The sequence below is a fragment of the Pezoporus wallicus genome, unplaced genomic scaffold (assembly GCF_028554395.1).
Source record: "Pezoporus wallicus isolate ANWC-B61680 ecotype Strahan unplaced genomic scaffold, APGP_CSIRO_Pwel_v1 contig_8232, whole genome shotgun sequence".
Classification (NCBI taxonomy): domain Eukaryota; kingdom Metazoa; phylum Chordata; class Aves; order Psittaciformes; family Psittacidae; genus Pezoporus; species Pezoporus wallicus.
Genome location: NW_026637105.1, coordinates 116,455 through 134,913, shown reverse-complemented (window position 1 = coordinate 134,913; position 18,459 = coordinate 116,455). Strand labels below are relative to the sequence as shown.

General features: G+C 45.1%; 1 protein-coding gene across 3 annotated transcripts; it reads right to left on the bottom strand.

Moving 5' to 3' along the window:
- Nucleotides 1-251: 251 nt before the first annotated feature.
- Nucleotides 252-18,135, bottom strand: PTP4A2 (protein tyrosine phosphatase 4A2). Of its 3 annotated transcripts, none has more exons than XM_057403426.1 (6): nucleotides 17,999-18,135; nucleotides 9,085-9,776; nucleotides 7,441-7,533; nucleotides 2,675-2,805; nucleotides 1,772-1,846; nucleotides 252-678 (listed from the first exon to the last, which is right to left on the bottom strand). In XM_057403426.1, exons 2-6 carry the CDS (start codon nucleotides 9,178-9,180, stop codon nucleotides 570-572), a joined length of 504 nt encoding a protein of 167 aa, XP_057259409.1. In that variant the 5' UTR covers nucleotides 9,181-9,776; nucleotides 17,999-18,135; the 3' UTR covers nucleotides 252-569. The 3 variants fall into 3 exon arrangements, with proteins under 3 accessions (XP_057259409.1, XP_057259410.1, XP_057259411.1); XM_057403427.1 differs by having other exon boundaries at nucleotides 17,961-18,112; XM_057403428.1 differs by lacking the exon at nucleotides 9,085-9,776 and having other exon boundaries at nucleotides 17,999-18,133.
- Between the last annotated feature and the right edge of the window lie 324 nt (nucleotides 18,136-18,459).

Below are 18,459 nucleotides of genomic sequence, written 5' to 3'. Positions count from 1 at the left end.
CACCATGTACACATACAACAGACATCACCTAGTCTCTAGAATTTGCCCAGGCTGGGCTTAAGGCTGCAGGACTGCTCCCATCCAGCACCAAATGCTCCTCCTGTGCCTCAACCAGGGCCCAGCAAGGTGAAAAACAAGGCAACTCCATTTCAAAGAGTCCTTTTAAACAGGAATTAATTTATCAGGCCCTAATCTTGGGAAATTTCCTCCAATCAAGAAAATAGTTTCTGCAAAAGCCAATGCTCTGCTGGTTTTCCTTAGACATAAAATTTACTTTATTTCTTTTCTTAAAAAGTTAAAAATACAGAAGATTCAGAAACTGATTTTCTCCCTGCAGATGTTCCAACTGCAGCTCAAGGAGAAAACAATCCTTCACTGAAATGTTGCTCTTAGGTTTGTGTTTTAATTTTTATTGTATTTCAATCATCACCACCATTAGGACAGAGGCTGAGGTCATTGACTGACGCCCCCCAATCTGATGACGTAGTTTGATTCCAGATTCACATTTCCAGGTGCCAAGAGTCCAGAAAAGAGCCATGCTAACTTCTGCCTTCGTTTGGGATTATGCTTTATTGAACACAGCAGTGACCGTTGGCATCTTTGAAGCGTAATCGCATCTTAGGCCGGTATTTTTCAAGGTAAAGCAGCTGTTTGGAATTGAAAGCTCCCCTCCTTTTCCTAAAACAAAGAGAACGAAGGCTAATATCAATGGAAAAAGTACTGCTTCAATCGCCACACCCCCCAAGGCAGATCAGTCCTCTGTTCAAAGCCTTCCTGTAGCTACAAACCAGCATTTGTCTCAGTTCTATATCCACCGACTCTCTGAGGAGGGATAAACCAGGCCAGTTCATTGCCTACATGTCAGAATATTAAAATCCAGGTAACAAATTTCAGTCTGTTTTCTTGGACTGGAGAGTTTATTTCCATCACCAGCAGCAGCTGAACATCAAGGTTACTCTTTCCTTGCAGGTGCGTGGGCTACTCATATCAGCTAAGCAAGGCCATGACTTTCAGATACAAACATGTAAGAGGTTCTCAGGAAAGAGCTTCTTGGGATAAAGGCATCATCCCCAAGACGAGAAAAATGGAATTTAAGTAAGTTAAAATTCAGGAAAATCTCTCAACCGCAATACAGTTCACAGAGGGAACTGAGGACCCTGGGAGTCTGTAAAAGGATGAACTGTTTCTTTGGCAAAGCTCATTCAACATAAATCGCACCTGCTGGGCTTCATTTCAAAATGTGATGTTATCACTAAACCAGCAGAGCTCTGCAGTCTCATCCTTCATCACATCTGTCAATTTTCCAGACATTTCCTGGGTGGGTAACACTCCCCACAGGACACATAGGGGCACTGGTACTCATGTGCTGGCCCACCCACGCTACCATTTATGTCAGTTTCATTAGGAGCAACTAGCCCATGGTCAGGTCATCCATGATTTTTACAGCCCCAGCCTGGACATTTTTTCCTCCCAAGTTCAAAATCTTTGAGTCGCAAGTCAATGGCTTAATACATAAGCCCAGGTTTAATGCATATATACATATATATATAATAACAATAAAAGAGAGGGAGAGAGAGAGAGACCACATTTTAATCCTCATCTCTAAACACAGGAAAGGACACAAGCCTCAATATTTACATCAAAGTCATGCCGATCATGTCAGGATATAAGTACTAGAAATGAAATCAGAAATCTAATGAATTCTGCTGCAGATACTGTTCAAATACAACATAAATGAGAGATTTCTTGCGCAAAGGGAAGTTTAACTTACTGCCTTATAAACTGAACTGCATCTTCGTACTTCATTCCACATTCAATGAGAGCAAGTGCAACCAGTACAGGAGCCCTAAGGGAGAGGTATCAGTATTTCAGGAAGATCTAGAGAAACAATACATTGAACCCCTCAAAATACATCAAGTTAATCTTAAACAGCTTCAGTACTTTCTCTGTAAGCATTATCTATAGAACAACATTTGCCTGCTGAGTACCTAAGTAGACAGCACCATTTCCTCCTAGCTCACAGAATAAACAGAACATTCAGAGGTTACATTTGGGAATATGAATTTATCATTGAGCTCCCCTGAATCAGTCTTTTTAAATTATTACTTCATCTTGAAAGGAAGTTCTTTGCAAAGAAGGAAGTTGAGTGGCAAGGAGAGAAACATCAGTCCTCATGTGAGCAAGAAATACAAGCCTAACTCCTCCTGAAACTGAAGTGATGTCACTTTATAGAGTAAGAAAGCCATTGAATTGGTTTTTCTAAATGCCTTTTATTATTGTTCTCACATCCTTACTAGTACATCAGTTGAAAAGGAGGAAATTAAAAACTGTACAGCCTTAGAAATTGTACCACACGTGTCAAGAAGCCCAGGAGATTTTCAGCAAAAAGACACCTTCAAATGAACAGCACCTCCAACTGCCTGTGTCACTCCTGACAGGAGCGTTCTCAACAATCTCACCATGTTTTTCCTTCCATCCTTGATAAGAGTTATGAAACCACTCAAGATTAAGTTGCAGTAAGTCTCTCCTGCTTTAATGGCACAAACTTGCTGCTGCTTTAAAGTGTTACTTGTGAGAAAACAGAGGAATTGGCACTTACTTAACACCCTCCCTGACCTTCCACACAAGGGAACTAATTTTTAAGTCCAGTACAAAAAGAAACCAGAACACCAACCTTCCCAACCCTGCAACACAGTGAACAGCAATACAGCAGCCAGGCTCCTCACGGAATTTGGATTTCAACAGGTTGAGCCAGTCATCAACTATTTGATTGGGGGGTGGTGCTCCATCATCAAATGGCCAGTCCTTTGAAGGAAAGAAAAAGGCATTAGTGGCATGGATTTCAAACCACAGTCAACAGCAAGGTAACCGGAACTGGGAGAAACAAAATACTGCATCAGCAAGAAGTGCGTACTATAAACAGATCTATTTTTCTGGCTGCACGGAAGCTGGAAAGTCAATATAATGGAACACTAAATGTTTAACAACCATTAAACTGCGCTTTCCAATAACATTTCAGTAAAACTCTACCGACTCTTATGTGGTATAGAATTATTAGAAAAATGGCTGCCTTGGAAATCCATTTTATTAAAAATACATGAAAATTATGACAGTTCAAATAAACATCTGAGAAATGAGAACTCTGCAGACTTTTGCCTGTGGTTCTGTCAATCTTTTAAAGTGCTATTTGTACTTCCGACTGTACAAAGAAGCTACTTCCTAAAAATTCAAGGGGATCAGCAGAGGAGAAGGTTCTTCATAACAACTCAAAAGGATCACCTTGTCCAGCTGCCATGAATCCAGTCAGCAAGACAGTTCAAGTGCAAATCCCCCAGCCCATTCACAAGCAAGAATAGTGCTCAGACATCAGCCAAGTCACCAAACAAGCAGCATTTACAGTTTTCTCCCTACTAAAGGGGCAGCCACCATTTCACTAGCCAAATCACATCTGATAGCATCACCATGCCTGTCAATCAAAACTGCACGTCAGAAGCTTCCCATTTCCCTGAAGTCACAAGCACTCTCCTGGAACTTGCACTAAGTGTAGTACATGTCCTACATTTCAGGACCATCATGTGCTTCATAATCTTCTCAAGACAACACAAAGTGCTGCAGAAAGAGCACTCCCAGATGCAAGGGGAAAAATAATACTTAGTAGTTATTTAGCACTTTTCATTAGACTGCAATGCATTTTACAAGAGAGACTCATAGCCAGAGCTTTGTATTATTCAGCCACCTCTCCAAGTGGCAGGGAAATGGCTTTGAAAGGAGCCGTCTTCTTCCCTCACTGGCTAGAAACAGGTCTTTCATGTAGTGTCTTGAGAACAGCTTAATATGAAGTAATATTCTGTGAAGCCTTAAAGAAGCACGCAGAAACTGAGCAAGTACAGCCAAAGGTAAAAAAAAAACCACAGGTTTTTGCAGGCTTTCCCTTTTGAAATACAATCACTGCTACCCTGATAATTCCTGAACAGCAAATACAACTTGGCACAACCCTCTGCCTGAGAGCACCCAAGCGATGTGCTGGCACTTACAAAAGCTGCAAGGTGGAAATTGTCTTGGAACTATCAAATCAAAAAGTTTTTAGTTCCTGAAATGACACTGTATGTGATGAATTCAGAAAGACACACAAAGTCTGAGGGGCATAGAGAACTCCTTTTCTAAGGCAAATGGGAAATTAAAAGTATCTGGGACAACAAGGCTATAGAAACAAGATCATAAAGTGAAACTCGCTCTTTCTAATTAAAGGCTTTTACCAGATTTTCCACCCCATCACACATGGCTAGCTCTATTATTTTAGACCTAGTATTATGCACTGTCCCAGGAAGAGAAGTATGGGCTGCCAAGAGAAGATGCACTGCCCACTGCAAGGTGCTTTCTTCTGAAACTGCCTTGCAAAGAACAGGATTTGCATGTCAGTTCTGCTTCCTGGTTTTCCATTAAACTAAACCCTTTCCTTCAAACTAAACACAGGAGCTTATTACACTGCTTGAGCTTATATATTAAACATCACATCCACACAGCTCTTGTGCTGGCCCGAATTAATCACAACCTCACGCAAGCATCACCTTCCCAGGAACAGTATAGCCCTGACACTGAACAGGCACTGATAAAACCCTGCCCAGGACAAGGAACAAGAACACTTCTGAGACTGGAGGAGTGAATGCAGCAAAGTTTTGCAAGTCTTTTCCTGCTGAGGAGTTCTGCCAGCATCACCTCTGAGCTTCTGTCAGACAGGATAAAACCCAACTGCTAAGCTCCCCAACCAAACCAGTCATTTAATAACCAGGATGATGCACCGAGATTGAAAAAACAGAATACACAGCTCTTCTGTGCCACTCTGCAGGATCTGGGAAGGATGATAGGAAAGAAGGGGTTATTCTTATCTATCCTTCAGCTGGAGCAGCGTTGCTTAGCAGAACAGCTCTGGGTTTGTCAGTTGGCAACGACTGCAGGATTGGCAATGCAGAACTGAGACAAGCAAGAAGCAGTAACAGGACTTTAAGGTGACAAGAATCCCATGTTCAAAACCCACATGAAAGACGAACAATGATATCTGTCTTTGATCCTGAAGACGAACAAACCCCCTACAGCCTCCTTGGTTACCAGCCAGTGCAAAACTATTTCCAGAAAACCACCAGTTTTTGTGATGTAACATTTCTGTGTTAAAAGACCTGACGCATGAACCCAAGAACTGCAGAAACCCACAGAAACTAAACCCATTCCCACCTCCTGGATTTAATCTCTGTTGATAAACACACGCATGTAATAGTACTACTTCAAACACAGAACATCCAATTCTCTACTTTCTCACTATGCCATCTGCCAAAGCAGCTCTAGAGCTGCCAGTTCTACCCACCCTTCCAGTGCAGCCTGACAGCAGGCTCTGCTCAAGTGCTCTCATTTTGAGAGGTTTCACTATGCTTTTGACCTCAACAGTTTTAAAATAGACACTAATCTCTGTCAGGCTGGTTTTAATCTTAATGTTATTTTTGCAAGCAAATATTAGCTTTAAATAGTGACGTGTTATTTTCTAAGCCAGCTGGTAATTCAATATCAATTCTGAACAGCAACAGGACTCTGCTTTGAAAAAGGAAGTGCTCCTAGGAAAGCAAAGCTGGTCATGCTGGTAACTAGTTAAAGCTTATCTGAAATAGAAAACACTACTGCAATACAGTGAATTACTAAGACAACCCCATGACTGGGATAATCAGGATCAGGGATAACATTAGCAGCAAACCTTCCCTGTTACCTTCTGCTTTCTGTTATCCTTAACATATGCCTGGTAGATTTATGCTCTCTCCTGTTTGTCCTTCTGCAGCAATGGAACACTAAGATCTCGTATGTACCCAATACAAAGAGGCTTGTTAGCTGAGACAAACTTGTGGACACAAGACTCTCACATCTGTTACTTAGAGTGAAAGGATCTCTCAGCACAGCTGCAGAAAAAACATTTCCAGTTTTTACAAAAAGCTTTTACAAAAGCTTTTTACAAAAGCTTCCTCAAAAACCTGCTTTCAGTTCAAACCAAGCCAACACCAAGTTCCTAAAGTTTCCTGAGAACCAAAATCCCCAAACTATTTCAGAAGCAGAGGCTGCAGAGGACACTGCACTTCCAGCTCCTGCAGCTGCCCCAGGGGGCATGGACTGCAGGAGGTGGATCTGGCTCCCAGCTGCAGACGCCAAGGTCTCACAGGGTAGAGCTGGACACCTGCAAAACTGTCCCAAGCCTTCTAGGAAGAACCCAGTTCTTGAGCTAGCACAGGAACACAAACTCTTAAACCCCAGCTTAAATCAGGGCTCCGAGTCCTTTGGCACCAGAAGTTTAATCCTTCCAGCCTCTGGCAACCACAGGAATATCACAGCTGGAAGCTTCACAGCAGCGTTATGAGAATGCTTGTCATGTCCCAGTCCAAGACAGCTCCAGAGAGAACAAAAAGGCTCTGGGAGCACAGCTAACCCTATAATGACTGATTTTTGCAACAACATTGAGGCACATGTGGCTGCCTGGAACTGGAGTAAATGCTTACCAGGGCCAGAAGCCAAGAAACCCAATCAACTTGTACAGGAGTGTTCACAGATATGCCAGGATACAAGTTTTTCTCCTAATGGAAAACTCAAAAGTTTTTCTCCGCCTGAGCCATAAAAATCAAGGGGTAAAGGAAGGCTGACTACCTGCACCAAGAAGGTAAGATCCATTTTCTGGCCTCAGAACAGAGTATTATTCACTCCAGTAAAATAAACTGATTACATCTGACACACTGTGATGATTCAGAAGTACTGCCTGGAAAAATACCGCCTGCAAGCTTCGTGTGAGCACACACCTACTAAAACAACCTCCCCATAACCACCGAGCAACACCAGACCATACAGTCAGACAGTCACTGCATAATGGTAGCTGTGAGCAGCAGTTATGGAATTCCACCTGCTGAAGAGGGGAGCCACCAGCAGTCAGGCTCCATTTGGAGATGAGCAGTGATGAGGCTGTCGACCAATATCCTGCCACAGTCAGTATCAACATGTCAGAAAGTCCCAAAAGGTGGCACTTTCTGAAGGATAGACTTTTATCTGCACCCTGAGAAGGTCCAACAGTAAAGCCAAGAAGTGCTGAAAAGCAGTGAGCTGTATGAACCACAAGGCTGAACACTGGGTTAGTATCAAACTAGTCACTAAAAGGCAATCAAGTATCTCAAGAAACCCAGAAATCCAGGAATAGGCATTTCTACTCCAACTAAAGAGCTCTGGCAATAGTAATAAACAAGCAAGTACCTCTTACAAAAGTACAGTGAGCTTCTCAAAACCAGCATCAGCTGATGCTGGAGATCACATCGCTTTTGGCCAGTCTGAAACAGTCACAACTGCTTGCCCAAAGCCTGGGGCATCCCCACCACTTCTGCCCATGGTGGGTTTCATTTATAGACAGTTTTAAAGGCAACTCACTATAACCTGGATTCCTTCTTTTTCGATGGGAGCTTGATCGTAAGTGGCTTCACAAACTCGCACCAAGGTTCTCACTCCATACTTCTTGAGCTCCTTTAGGGAAAAGGAACACAGGTGAGCACATGACACAGGGACCAACACAAGCACTTTCCCAGCAGCTGCAGAACTAAACAGTCAGTGGTGCCACCACTACTGTACAGCTCCAAGGTGACTATACAGGGAAGGAGCAAATGCCAGCACAGGAAGGGAGGCTATGGCCTATAAGAGGACAAGGGCTACAAATGACAGGAATAAATGTAAAACACTCTGAATCCTCCTTATCCAGGGGAATGCCAAGGTGGGGAAAAAAATGTATATATATGAGCCAAATTAAAATAACCACTTATATTCTCCAAGCAGCTGCTTCTTCTCTTTAAATAGAAGCCTGGAACTGTTTGCTTCGGACAGTGTTGACATTTTGAGGGAGCGAGGAACAGAACACACACACCATCATACTCTAGCCTCCTTGTAATGCACTATAAGTAGCACATTGTGCTAGATAAATAATCAGAAGATCAAACAAAAGCTGTTCCAGTTCACTTTGAAGGTTCATACAGCAAGCAGAATTTCCTCTCATGCTTGGAATGAATCACTGTAACTTCTAACAATTAGCAGTAACACCTATTCCAGAGTCAGGACTCCTGAAAAAGGAAGACAATCCATGTTAATGGGGAAAATATATATAAAGACCAAAAGAATGTGGCTTTCAAAATTAACCAATAATATCTGAGCAGCTCCATGGCGAATGACCACTGCTGAATGACAGAAGTCAATAGCCACAGTCCGACATCAGTATCAGATGACAGGATCTCTCTGGAAGAAACAGACCTGCACACGCAACATGAAAATCCTCTAGATATGAGGCCACAAAGATACTGTGCTTGCAGTGACCCAGGACACAGAAATACACCGTCCTGCCACTCCTCTGATGATACCATCATCGGTTCCTTTTCAGAAAGGCGAATGTTAGGTTTTGCTGTATTTAAGTTCTGATTGTGTCAGTGACAATGCAACCCACTGCCCATGTAACTTACTCTTCCCAGCACTCAGACCCAGCAGATGTCATGTCTCACAGATACATTCTAGCACCCGAACTCTTGGGCTGTTCTGGATCAGGGTGGTTTGGTAACACAGTCTGTGAACTACAGCATGGGTTTAAGTATCATGCTTACCCCTAGTCTAAGGGAGAAGACAGGTCAGAAACCAGTTACAATTCTGTCAATTATTTTAAAAGCCAAAAGGTGAGCCATAGATTGATATACTGGAAGCACTGCATTGTTTAATGAAAGATAACATTTAGAACCACAGAACATGCAGACCTTCAGAAACCAGGCCAAGAACACGGCGAGGGGAGTGTATTCTACAACAGAAGCTCATTCGGCCTCTTGCAATTAAAGAAATGCAGGACTTAGGAAAAACCAATCAATGGATTCTCTTCTCATCCTGTCAGGAGAATGTGACCAATATATTAAAGATAAAAACACCTTAAGTTTCAGGTAACACATAATATACAGCCAAAGTATTGAGCCACAGGTGTGAAGAGTGACTGTCCAGTGCTTCCACAGAAGCATGAGCATGCCAGGAAGCTTTATCTGGTTGCCTTACCTCTGTGAACCTGTTGAGGGTTGTGTTGGTTGGGTTGTGAGTGATCAGGAAACGCATGTTCTCATAAGTGATTTCCACGGGGGCTGGACGGTTCATAATGGCAACTGAAGTGTGTAAGGGGCCAAAAGATTGAGGAAAATAATAAAAAAAAAAAAAAATCAAAAAAAAAATCAATAACCTTGGAAAGGTTTCACAGCAGAAAACATTAAAGAGACCACTAAAATGCCTTGGACAGATCAGAGCTTGCTTTGACGTGTTTGTTCCTTAAAGAATTCACTGCTAGAAAAGCTGGTTTGCTTCAGAATCCACTTGAATTCAACTTCAGCCTCAACTGCTGCAGGTGGTACCCTTCAGACTCCAAAACTCTGACTACATGCAAGACTAGGCAGCCTGTTCTACATTTAGGCACTGGTGAGGCAAAAAAAGTAAGGGCAGATTTTCTCTCCACTTTGTTTTCTTGATGCTTAGTTTTGCTAGAGTCAGTAAAAGGAAAATGCTTCCAATGTGCAGAAGATATCCCATATATCTGAGTATCTACTGTGTCCGGAGTCTTCAAGGCAAAGTAATTATGGCACGTGGAAGCCACTGCACTCAGCTCACTTGTCAGCCAGGATGCTGTGCTGGGCCTGGCAGAATTCTGCCCTCACACTCAGAATCGCCATAAATGTGCAGCGTATGCTCCAACAGAACACCTGAGAGAAGAGAAAGATCAGGTAAGAGGATTTGTTGCTTCTACTTCCAGAAACACTGAACACTGACCCTCCCAGAGAAACTTGAGTTAGACTAGAGAATGTTTAAAAAATAAACAAAAACCAATTGTCATTGGACTCCTCGTAGTTGCAATCCCAAATATTCTGTGGGTACTGAGACATGGACTTCTGGTTAAGTGCTGCTCCTGGCAGGCACCGGAACTGAGAACAAGGAAACCTTTCTATGCCCTCTGCAGCCTTTCCCTCCCATCCAGGTGCCTCAAAAGAGAAGAAAATAGCACAAAGCCAAGTACGCGCTCCAAAGTGGCTGTTGGTACAGTCATACCTGCTTGGCTTAAGGCCAAATATGGTAAAAATACTGTTGGTATAGCTTTTTTTTTCTGAGCAAAATAAGTAGCACAAGCAGAAATAAGAGTGTACCTAAAGTGCCATGTGTTTGAGCTTTTGCTAGCAGATAAATTTCACCCACAGCACTGTATCCACAATCTCCTACAGCACCAGGGAGATACCCTCCAGAAATCAGCCATTTCAACAGCAACTAAATGGTCACTTAACTGTAATAACTGTAAGTTATTCTAGTCTTACCTGTGTTCACAGACTAGGGCATTAAAAGCCTGTGGCAGATTCCAGTCCTAACACATAGGCTTCAAAATACAGACGTTTTGGCAATAGCAATAAAAGATGGAACCATGCAATTCAACCATGAATGTTAGGCAGACAAAAATGGAGCTAAAAGAGCTCAGCTCATTTAAGGCTGAAACACTAAAAAAGCAATATGGCTTTTCACTGCATTTAAAAAGCCAAAGAGTCACTACTGACACTTTAGGGTTTTTAAGGAAAAAGCTTGAAATCTGTTGAATCAAATCTAAACTAACAGCCAGAAGTCACAAACCTGCAACTCAAGTGGAAAGGTCAATGCTCAGTGAATGCCATCAGGGAAACACACACACGGAAGTTCATCCCCCAAACTTCTGGTGCACCCAACATTTTAATGAGATTCTCACTTGAAAATAGTCAAATTAAGTCCTACAGAATCACCTTCCTCACTTGACATGAAGTCAGAACTCACCCACAGAACAGCAAGTGTTTCCTTAAAGAACAGCTCTCAGTGCCAAAAAAAATCCATGGATTAGGTTGCCAGAGGCAAGAACAGAGATGCTGTCAATGACCTGCCCTGGCCTTAGCACAGCTCCATTGAGTGACTCAAATACACATTTCAAAAATGAATCCAGGAATATTTCAGCAGTGTCATGACTACAGGATCCACTTTCACCCCAGCTGGAAGAATTCCATCTAAGCACATCACACTCAAGTCCGTACACGTGTCAATTCTTGCACATTTGTCACACACATACTACCCAATACAATACCCAATTTGTCTCCTATATAATACCCAATCTCAAAGGGTAGAGGTTGCTAAAATCAATTCCAGCCTGCTGTAGCCGTAATGCACCAGGAACAGAATGACCAAAGTCACAGCGTCCACATGTGCAACACCTGTAAAACTTGATGCAAGAAAGTCTCTTTTCAGGCCAACTCTTACCTGTTTTCCCGGCTTTGAACACAGCCCCGTCATCTGGCACGTCCTGAGAGTGACCCACACACCTATGCTACACAGTGGTTCCAAAACTAACTTTTTAGGACCCAAAAAGGTCATTTAAATAAAATCAATGGTCAACAGATCTTGGCATATGAGATCAGAACTTGGATCCTGCACATCAGAGGCTTGCAGCATTACAAAGTACACTGTCATGAGGGGAAGAGCTGTTGCATCATATTTAAACAAATCCTTTAGACATTCTTCTTTTCAGCACCAATAATTTCATTGGAAAAGCCTCATGCAGTGCTATTTGCACTGTGAGTTGTATCAGCCCAGATCATTATAGTTACACTTCACCTCCCTCAAGCAAATCAAAGAAGGAATTTCAACCCAATTATTTTATGTCTTGTAAAACTGATTTATCAAGTCATTGAGAAAGGACACATGGAGATGTCATGTTCCAGTGAATCCAGAGCGGCAGGGGAGGCACCAGCTACAGTTCTGCTCTGATCTGCAGCTACTCGTGGTCTGACCCTGGCCAAGCCACTTTCAGTAGCTCAACTCATCCTGTAGAGCAAGAATGACACAATTTACCTTCCCCAAAGGAGTATGACTGAAGTATTTAATCAGCTAATAGCTAAGGAGTGATTAAAAACAGAGTGCTGTATTTAAGGCTGAAAAACAATTTCCAAAAGGATAAGAAGTTCATGTAGTACAGGAAACTATTTGTAGAAGTTGGGTTACTGACACATACATCCCTTCCTCCCTCGATTTTCAGCTGCTAACTGTTAAGCTGAAGTTTAAAAAGAAAAACTAGGCTCCTCATTAAGAAAATAAAACCCAGGAAAACCCCTGTTGTCTGCAACTTCTGATCTCCCCAAGCAAATACTTTATAATTTCTTCCACCCTGTGCTAGCAAGAAAATCTGCGCTTCAAAAATCCCAAGAGAACAGAGCGCTACCAAACCAACAAGAGTAACTAGAAACCAGGTCTATGCACAACATAAAAAAGGAATAATTTCTCAGCCAATTAATCTTCAACTTTTTATATTTAGAAAGTGAGATAGTACATGGAGAGAAACCAAAAGATGACACCGCGTCTTGCATGGCTGGCCTCAGAAAGGGAGCAGAGGTATCCAACATGTCAACACCATGAATGAAGTGCAAGAGCTCTATCAGGATCCAGAGGAGGAGAAAAAGCAGAGGGAGCAGGACAAACAAGCCAAGCAATAGCCATACATGCATCTGAAAAGAACTAAATATGCTTGGGAGCCAGATCATGATGCTGTTTAACTTAATTATAGGGAATCACCATCAATGAAGGTGTGCATCTATACAACTGAGTTTTGCAAGCTGTGCCAGTGCACCTACGGCCAGTGTAGTGAGCTCCCCACCTCATGCTCACACAAAGCCACACATGCCAAGAGAGCTTAGTGAAGCCTAAGGAGAGCAATTTGAGAAGACTGTATTTTAAACTACTATGAACATGGAAGAATATGCTTGAAACATCAGCAGGGGGCAATGTATTAACTAACATAAATAAATCAGGATGATTAACTAATTAAGAGAACAGGTAAATGAACTCCTGACTGGACAGAAGCTTCACCTGAGACTGCCTTAAGCAAAAACCCAGCACACCTACACCGCTCACCTCCAGAGCCTGGAGCCTCAGTCATTACACCAACACCTCAATTAGATGCTTCAATAGGACAAGCTGCTGCTCTTCCCTGTTGAGCCCATGCAAAGCAGGAAGACAGGGCTAATGAAAAAAAAGTAATAACATCATCAGGAATTCCCAGTTCCACCATCTCCTTCAAAACACACTGGCAGAAGAGCTGCCTTAGCTACACCGAGGCAGCAAAGAGCCTGCAACAGCTGCAGCTTCCAGATTGCAGAACACCGGTACCTGTGGAAAGGTCACTTGGATCCCCTTTCAAAACAACCCGGCAACAGGATGTGCATCAGAGCCCTCTAATTTGTGAGGCTGTAGTGAAGAACACTGCTGTGTTCTGGAGTCCAGTATTTTCAAACCATCTCAGCTGGTTTTGTTCCTGTAAGTGGGAATCTGCATTCGATGTTAACAGAGTCAGGTCATGTGGTGCTTCATTTTCGTTTTCTATAAAACCTCATTCTTGGGGTTAGCATTTCCACACGTGAAATCAACATCACGGCATGCTGAGGGTGCCCAGCTGATCCCATAAAAATTCCCATCCATACGAGGCTGCAGCCAGCCAGGCTTTTCCTGACACACTGTGTACGTCAGATTTCACCTCCCCTTTCTGCGCTGCCCCGCTAAGTGACCCACATTCTGTCCATACACCCTTAAAACGTCCTGTTTCATCTGAGTGCTTCCCAGGTGAAAGAATTCACCAAGTCCTCCAAACTAAGCCTTAAACCAGCAGAAACACACACTATCAAGAAGCAAAGCACTATCTTTTCTAAAATACACTCTCCTAGTACAAAGGGGAAAGCAACTCTGGAACATTCTTGGAAGGAGTTCTTGAACCGTCTCTGAAGGAAGCTTGCTTGGAACGACACATGCCTAGAGAGGGGTGAGGTCAAACTTTTACTGTCCCACCCTCCCCTCCCAGCCTGCAGACAAACTCTGCGGGTGACTCACACGTTTCCTTTCACACCAACCCCAGCCCAGGCTGTAAAACCCACCCGTAGAAGCCACAGCAGCATAGAGCAAGAGAGGGAAAGTAAGTACAGATTAAGTAACTCACAAGTGACACATAAGGAAACTGCAAGAACTGTCAAGTGTGCTGTACAAAACTACTCAGGGAGAGAAGAATCCTGCAGCACAACTCAGTTCTGAGTACTACACAGGAAAGGTTTAGCTGCCATCCCCAAATTTGAGTGAGGTCAAACCACAACATCCAACACAGGCATTGATGCACAGAGCCCATGATTCTGCAAGCTGGGAGTGGGAAGCAATGAGACACCACTGGAGCTCTTTCCAAGGCCCAACAGGCACGTGTGCTTTGCGACTCAGAACTTTTCTTTCTGGAGAGGGGCTTCTGACAAGGGCCTGTAGGGGCAGGACAAGGGGAATGGCTTTAACCTGCCAGAGGGGAGACTGAGATAAGCTCTTAGGCAGAAGCTCTTCCCCGTGAGGGTGCTGAGGCGCTGGCAGAGGGTGCCCAGAGAAGTTGTGGCTGCCCCATCCCTGGCAGTGTTCAAGGCCAGGTTGGACACAGGGGCGTGGATCAAGCTGCTCCAGTGGAAGGTGTCCCTGCCCGTGGCAGGGGTTGGAACTGGATGAGCTTTAAGGTCCCTACCAACACAAACCAGACTGGGTTTCTGTGATTCCTTCCTGCAAAACAGAAGCTGCTTCATCGCGAAAAATCCTGTTTTGACACTGGCTCTTTTGAACACTTTCCCCACCCACCATTTACATACTAAAAACCCTTCAGAAGACACATTCGAATGCTATTTACATACCATGCCTCGAATAGTCTACAGTTGCTAGAAGTCTTTGAAAGTCAAAAGCAAAAGACCCTGCTACAAAAAAGAAACTTAAGCTCTTATCCCATTTAACTCACAGAACTGTATTTCAGTAAAATTAAAAATCACTTTCATGAGGATGTGACACTAAGAACTCATCCTGAAAAACCTAAATGCTGAGTGCTCTGAGCTGTATCAACTGCTGGTCTTTGAAAACACGGCCCTGCAAGGTCAGCAGCTCCCCAACAACTCAAACTAAATATTCTCACACTTTCAGATGATGGAGCAAAAAAATAAACAACCCAGAAAAAAGCCCTTAACAAGTCAAGCAGGACTTTCACACCACAGCAATGGAGACTTTACCCTGCAGAGGTACTGAGTTACTTGCATCTTACTCATCTCACTCATCTGAATTTGTGTGTGCCTCGGCCAGAAAAATGACTGAGTGGAGAGCTGGCTCCTTCTCCCTGCTCCTGCGGCAGTTAAATTCAGCCTGACAACACAAACTGAAGCTTACTGATAAATCTCATTGCACCTCCACTAAGTCTCAATTGTCAGAATCCACAGTCCATTATTTTGAGCAGAGCTAAATTTCAGTGTAAGAGACAGAATTTATCTTTTTAGTGTGGAACAGAGAAACAAGAGTTGACAAAAAAGTATACCTAACAGTGACCTGAATAGAAACAGCACCACAGTGTCTCCTGTCTTAGAGCTGAAAAAAAGGATCAGGAGATTTAAGACTCTTTCAGCCCTTCTCAATTAGAAAAATGAGCCCCAAGATGATACCAAAGTCAATACCCACTCTAAAGGTACTTTATACTCTTTGATGATAGGCATCAACCAGATACCGGCCTGAAGAGGTGCCTGCCTAACCCAGCTTCAAAAAGAGAAGTAACTTTTAGCCTAGATCCTCAAGCCATCAGGTCTGTTTTTCAGTGTCAGACACAGCTAGTTTACATCTCCAGCTCCTTACCAGGCAAAGAAGCTGTCAAACTAATCCAAATGCAACAAACACCCCAGAGCTCCTCTCTGCTAGTTCAGTAATGGTGCAGCACTGACGTGTTTTCTCCTCCAAGGTACTATCAAAATACACAACCTACACTACTTAATGACGTGATCTGTTTGCACTGCAGGATCTCAAGAGCTATGTTTTGAGCTGTGGATCACTATCCTCCTTCAAGCGAGGACAGAAATGTGCCTTTCCACAAGCGACAACTCTCCCTCCCAGGCCTCACCAGAGTCAACCAACAGGACATGCCACCACAGGGCGAAGTCTAGCAGCAGGAGTGAGGTGAGCTACTGTGATCTCAGCTCAGCTCTGCTCAAGGAAGGACATCTGAGTACAGCTGCGTGCAACAGAATGCTGACTACCTGCAGGTAATTAAACCTGAAGTCAATCATCTACATTTATGAGAGATTCCATTAAAAAGATGGCAGCTAGCCCCTATGCAAGGCCACCTACATTTCTGGCTCGGCAGCCATACATATGCAGATACCTACTCCTACCTTAACTCTGACCAATCTTTTCTTTCCAGCAGTTGGGTTCATTAAATCGAAGTATTTCTACGTGTTGAGTCATACGGAGATAGAGGTTTTTGGCTGCTGCTACTAGTGGGTTTATCTTTTTTTTTGTCTTCTTTAAATACTAACTGCAGTTCTGAGTCAGAACCTGACTGGTTCATTTGGGGAGTTTTGAAGCGAGTTTCCATTTATACAGTAGCCTTTAAAAGCCAACTTTCTGCCTTACTCCTCCTCACACTGAAACCAAGGAGCACACAGCTGCCCCGAGAGACAAAGCAGATTGTGACTAATCACACCAAGGAACCACGAGGAACCATCACCGCAGCTGAGTGGAAGCCACATCTACAATCATCCCCATCCCATAACACCTCCCAACCTCCAAATCCCAAACTTCCAGCTCTCAGTAACTAGGGCTCCTCACCCACTAAAGCAGCAAACCCCAGACATGCCCAGTAAGGACAGCACTTCCTGTCTCAGGCCTTCCTGCAGGTCACTCAGCACCCTCAGCAACATCAGCACTGGCTTTTAGCTGCTGCCCTGGCCAAGCTTCATCAGCTCCCTCCTTCCAACCCAGGCAGCTCCAAGTCCCACAGGGCAGCCCTCTGCATTCACAACCCTGCTCCCACTCAAACCCCAGGAAAACCACCACATCCTGGACACCCTTCCTTTCCAGCTCCACATGCTCCCCTTGAGCCTGAGAAAGATTGCACACATACACTGCTCCCAGCCTTTTCCCTCCAGTTTCCAGCCCTGATCCCAGGAAAAAATTCTTACCCGTTACAGACCTTCTCCAGGCCTAACCCCTTCCCCCAAAACAATTCGCCCATCCTTTCTCTATCCATACATACACACAGAGGAAGTAACACCCCCTCCCCTCAAACCAACCCTTACAAATACTCCCCTTTTCAGATACAAGCAAGATCCCCCATTCACGCACACCAGCCCCTTTGCAGCCTCCGTATCCTCTCACTGCTGCAACCCTACAGTCCCTCAAGCCCAAGCAGAAAGCAGAAAGCAGTTCTCTCCCCTAAGCCATTTATTTGGGGCCCACTCCCCCTCAGCACCACTGTTGAAGGGGGACCCACACTAACCAGCCGCACAGTCCTGGTGGATGGGGGCTGGAAGTTAACCCCATCCCACCAACGAGCAAGATCCCTCGAAACCAGCCTCGCAGGTGGGACACCTCACAAAGCACCCAACGCTGCAGGCAAGGGCTCCTATTCTAGGCGAGCCTTCCCGGCCATGGGGGCCCCTCACACCATCCCACCCCACAGGCAGAGGGGTAATCCCCTACAACGAGTCCTGAAGCAGAGCAGGGACCCCAGGGTCAGAGGCGCCCCACGCCTGCCCACGCAGCTCCTAATGCCCGGAAGGGTTCCCCAAACAGGCCTCAGAGATCAGGAAACACCCCCAAGACCAGGATGCCCCCCCTCAAGCCAACCCGGCGGAGCAGGCAAGGGGCCCTGGGCACAAAAGGCGGTTCCAAACCGTCCGCAGGGGCCGAAGGAGTCTCCTCAGGCCAAAGAAGCCCCAGACCTGCCCCGCCGGCCACGGAATCCCCCCAAAACCTCCTCAGCAGCCGAAGGAAGGACCCCACAGGCCTCCCCAGAGCCATTATCTCCAGCACCGGGGACCAGCCTCCCGCGAGCCCCTCCTCACCCGAAGCCCCCCAGTTCCTCCTCGCCGCAGACCCTCACCCTGGGCATTGAGCGCGTCAGCGTTCTTCCGAGCGGGCCCGGCTCCTCCCAGACACCGGGCCGGGCACTGGTAAGGAGCGGAGGGAACAGAGGGGGACCGGTAGCGGCGGGGCTGGGGCTATGCTGGACCGGTCCGGCCCGGAGACACCCGAGAGCCCTCGCGCCGCCACACGGCTCCTCGCTCACAGGCCCGCCCCTGCGCGTGGGAGGTAGCATTAGTACGGTTCCCTTCTCTTCCCTTTGAGCAGTGGTGCGGCCCGCCCTGCCGGCGCTGAGCATAGCACGAAGCGAAACGCACCGCCCTGCTACCCCCTCTCACACTTGGTACGTCCCGGCCTCGCCCTCCCGCCGCCGCTGCGTCGCGCTTGGACTGTCCCTCTGGCCGCATGTGCGCGCGGCTGCATCCGCACCAACACGTAGCGCACAGAGGCAGTGGTACAGCGCGCTCGTTCTCAGCCCCG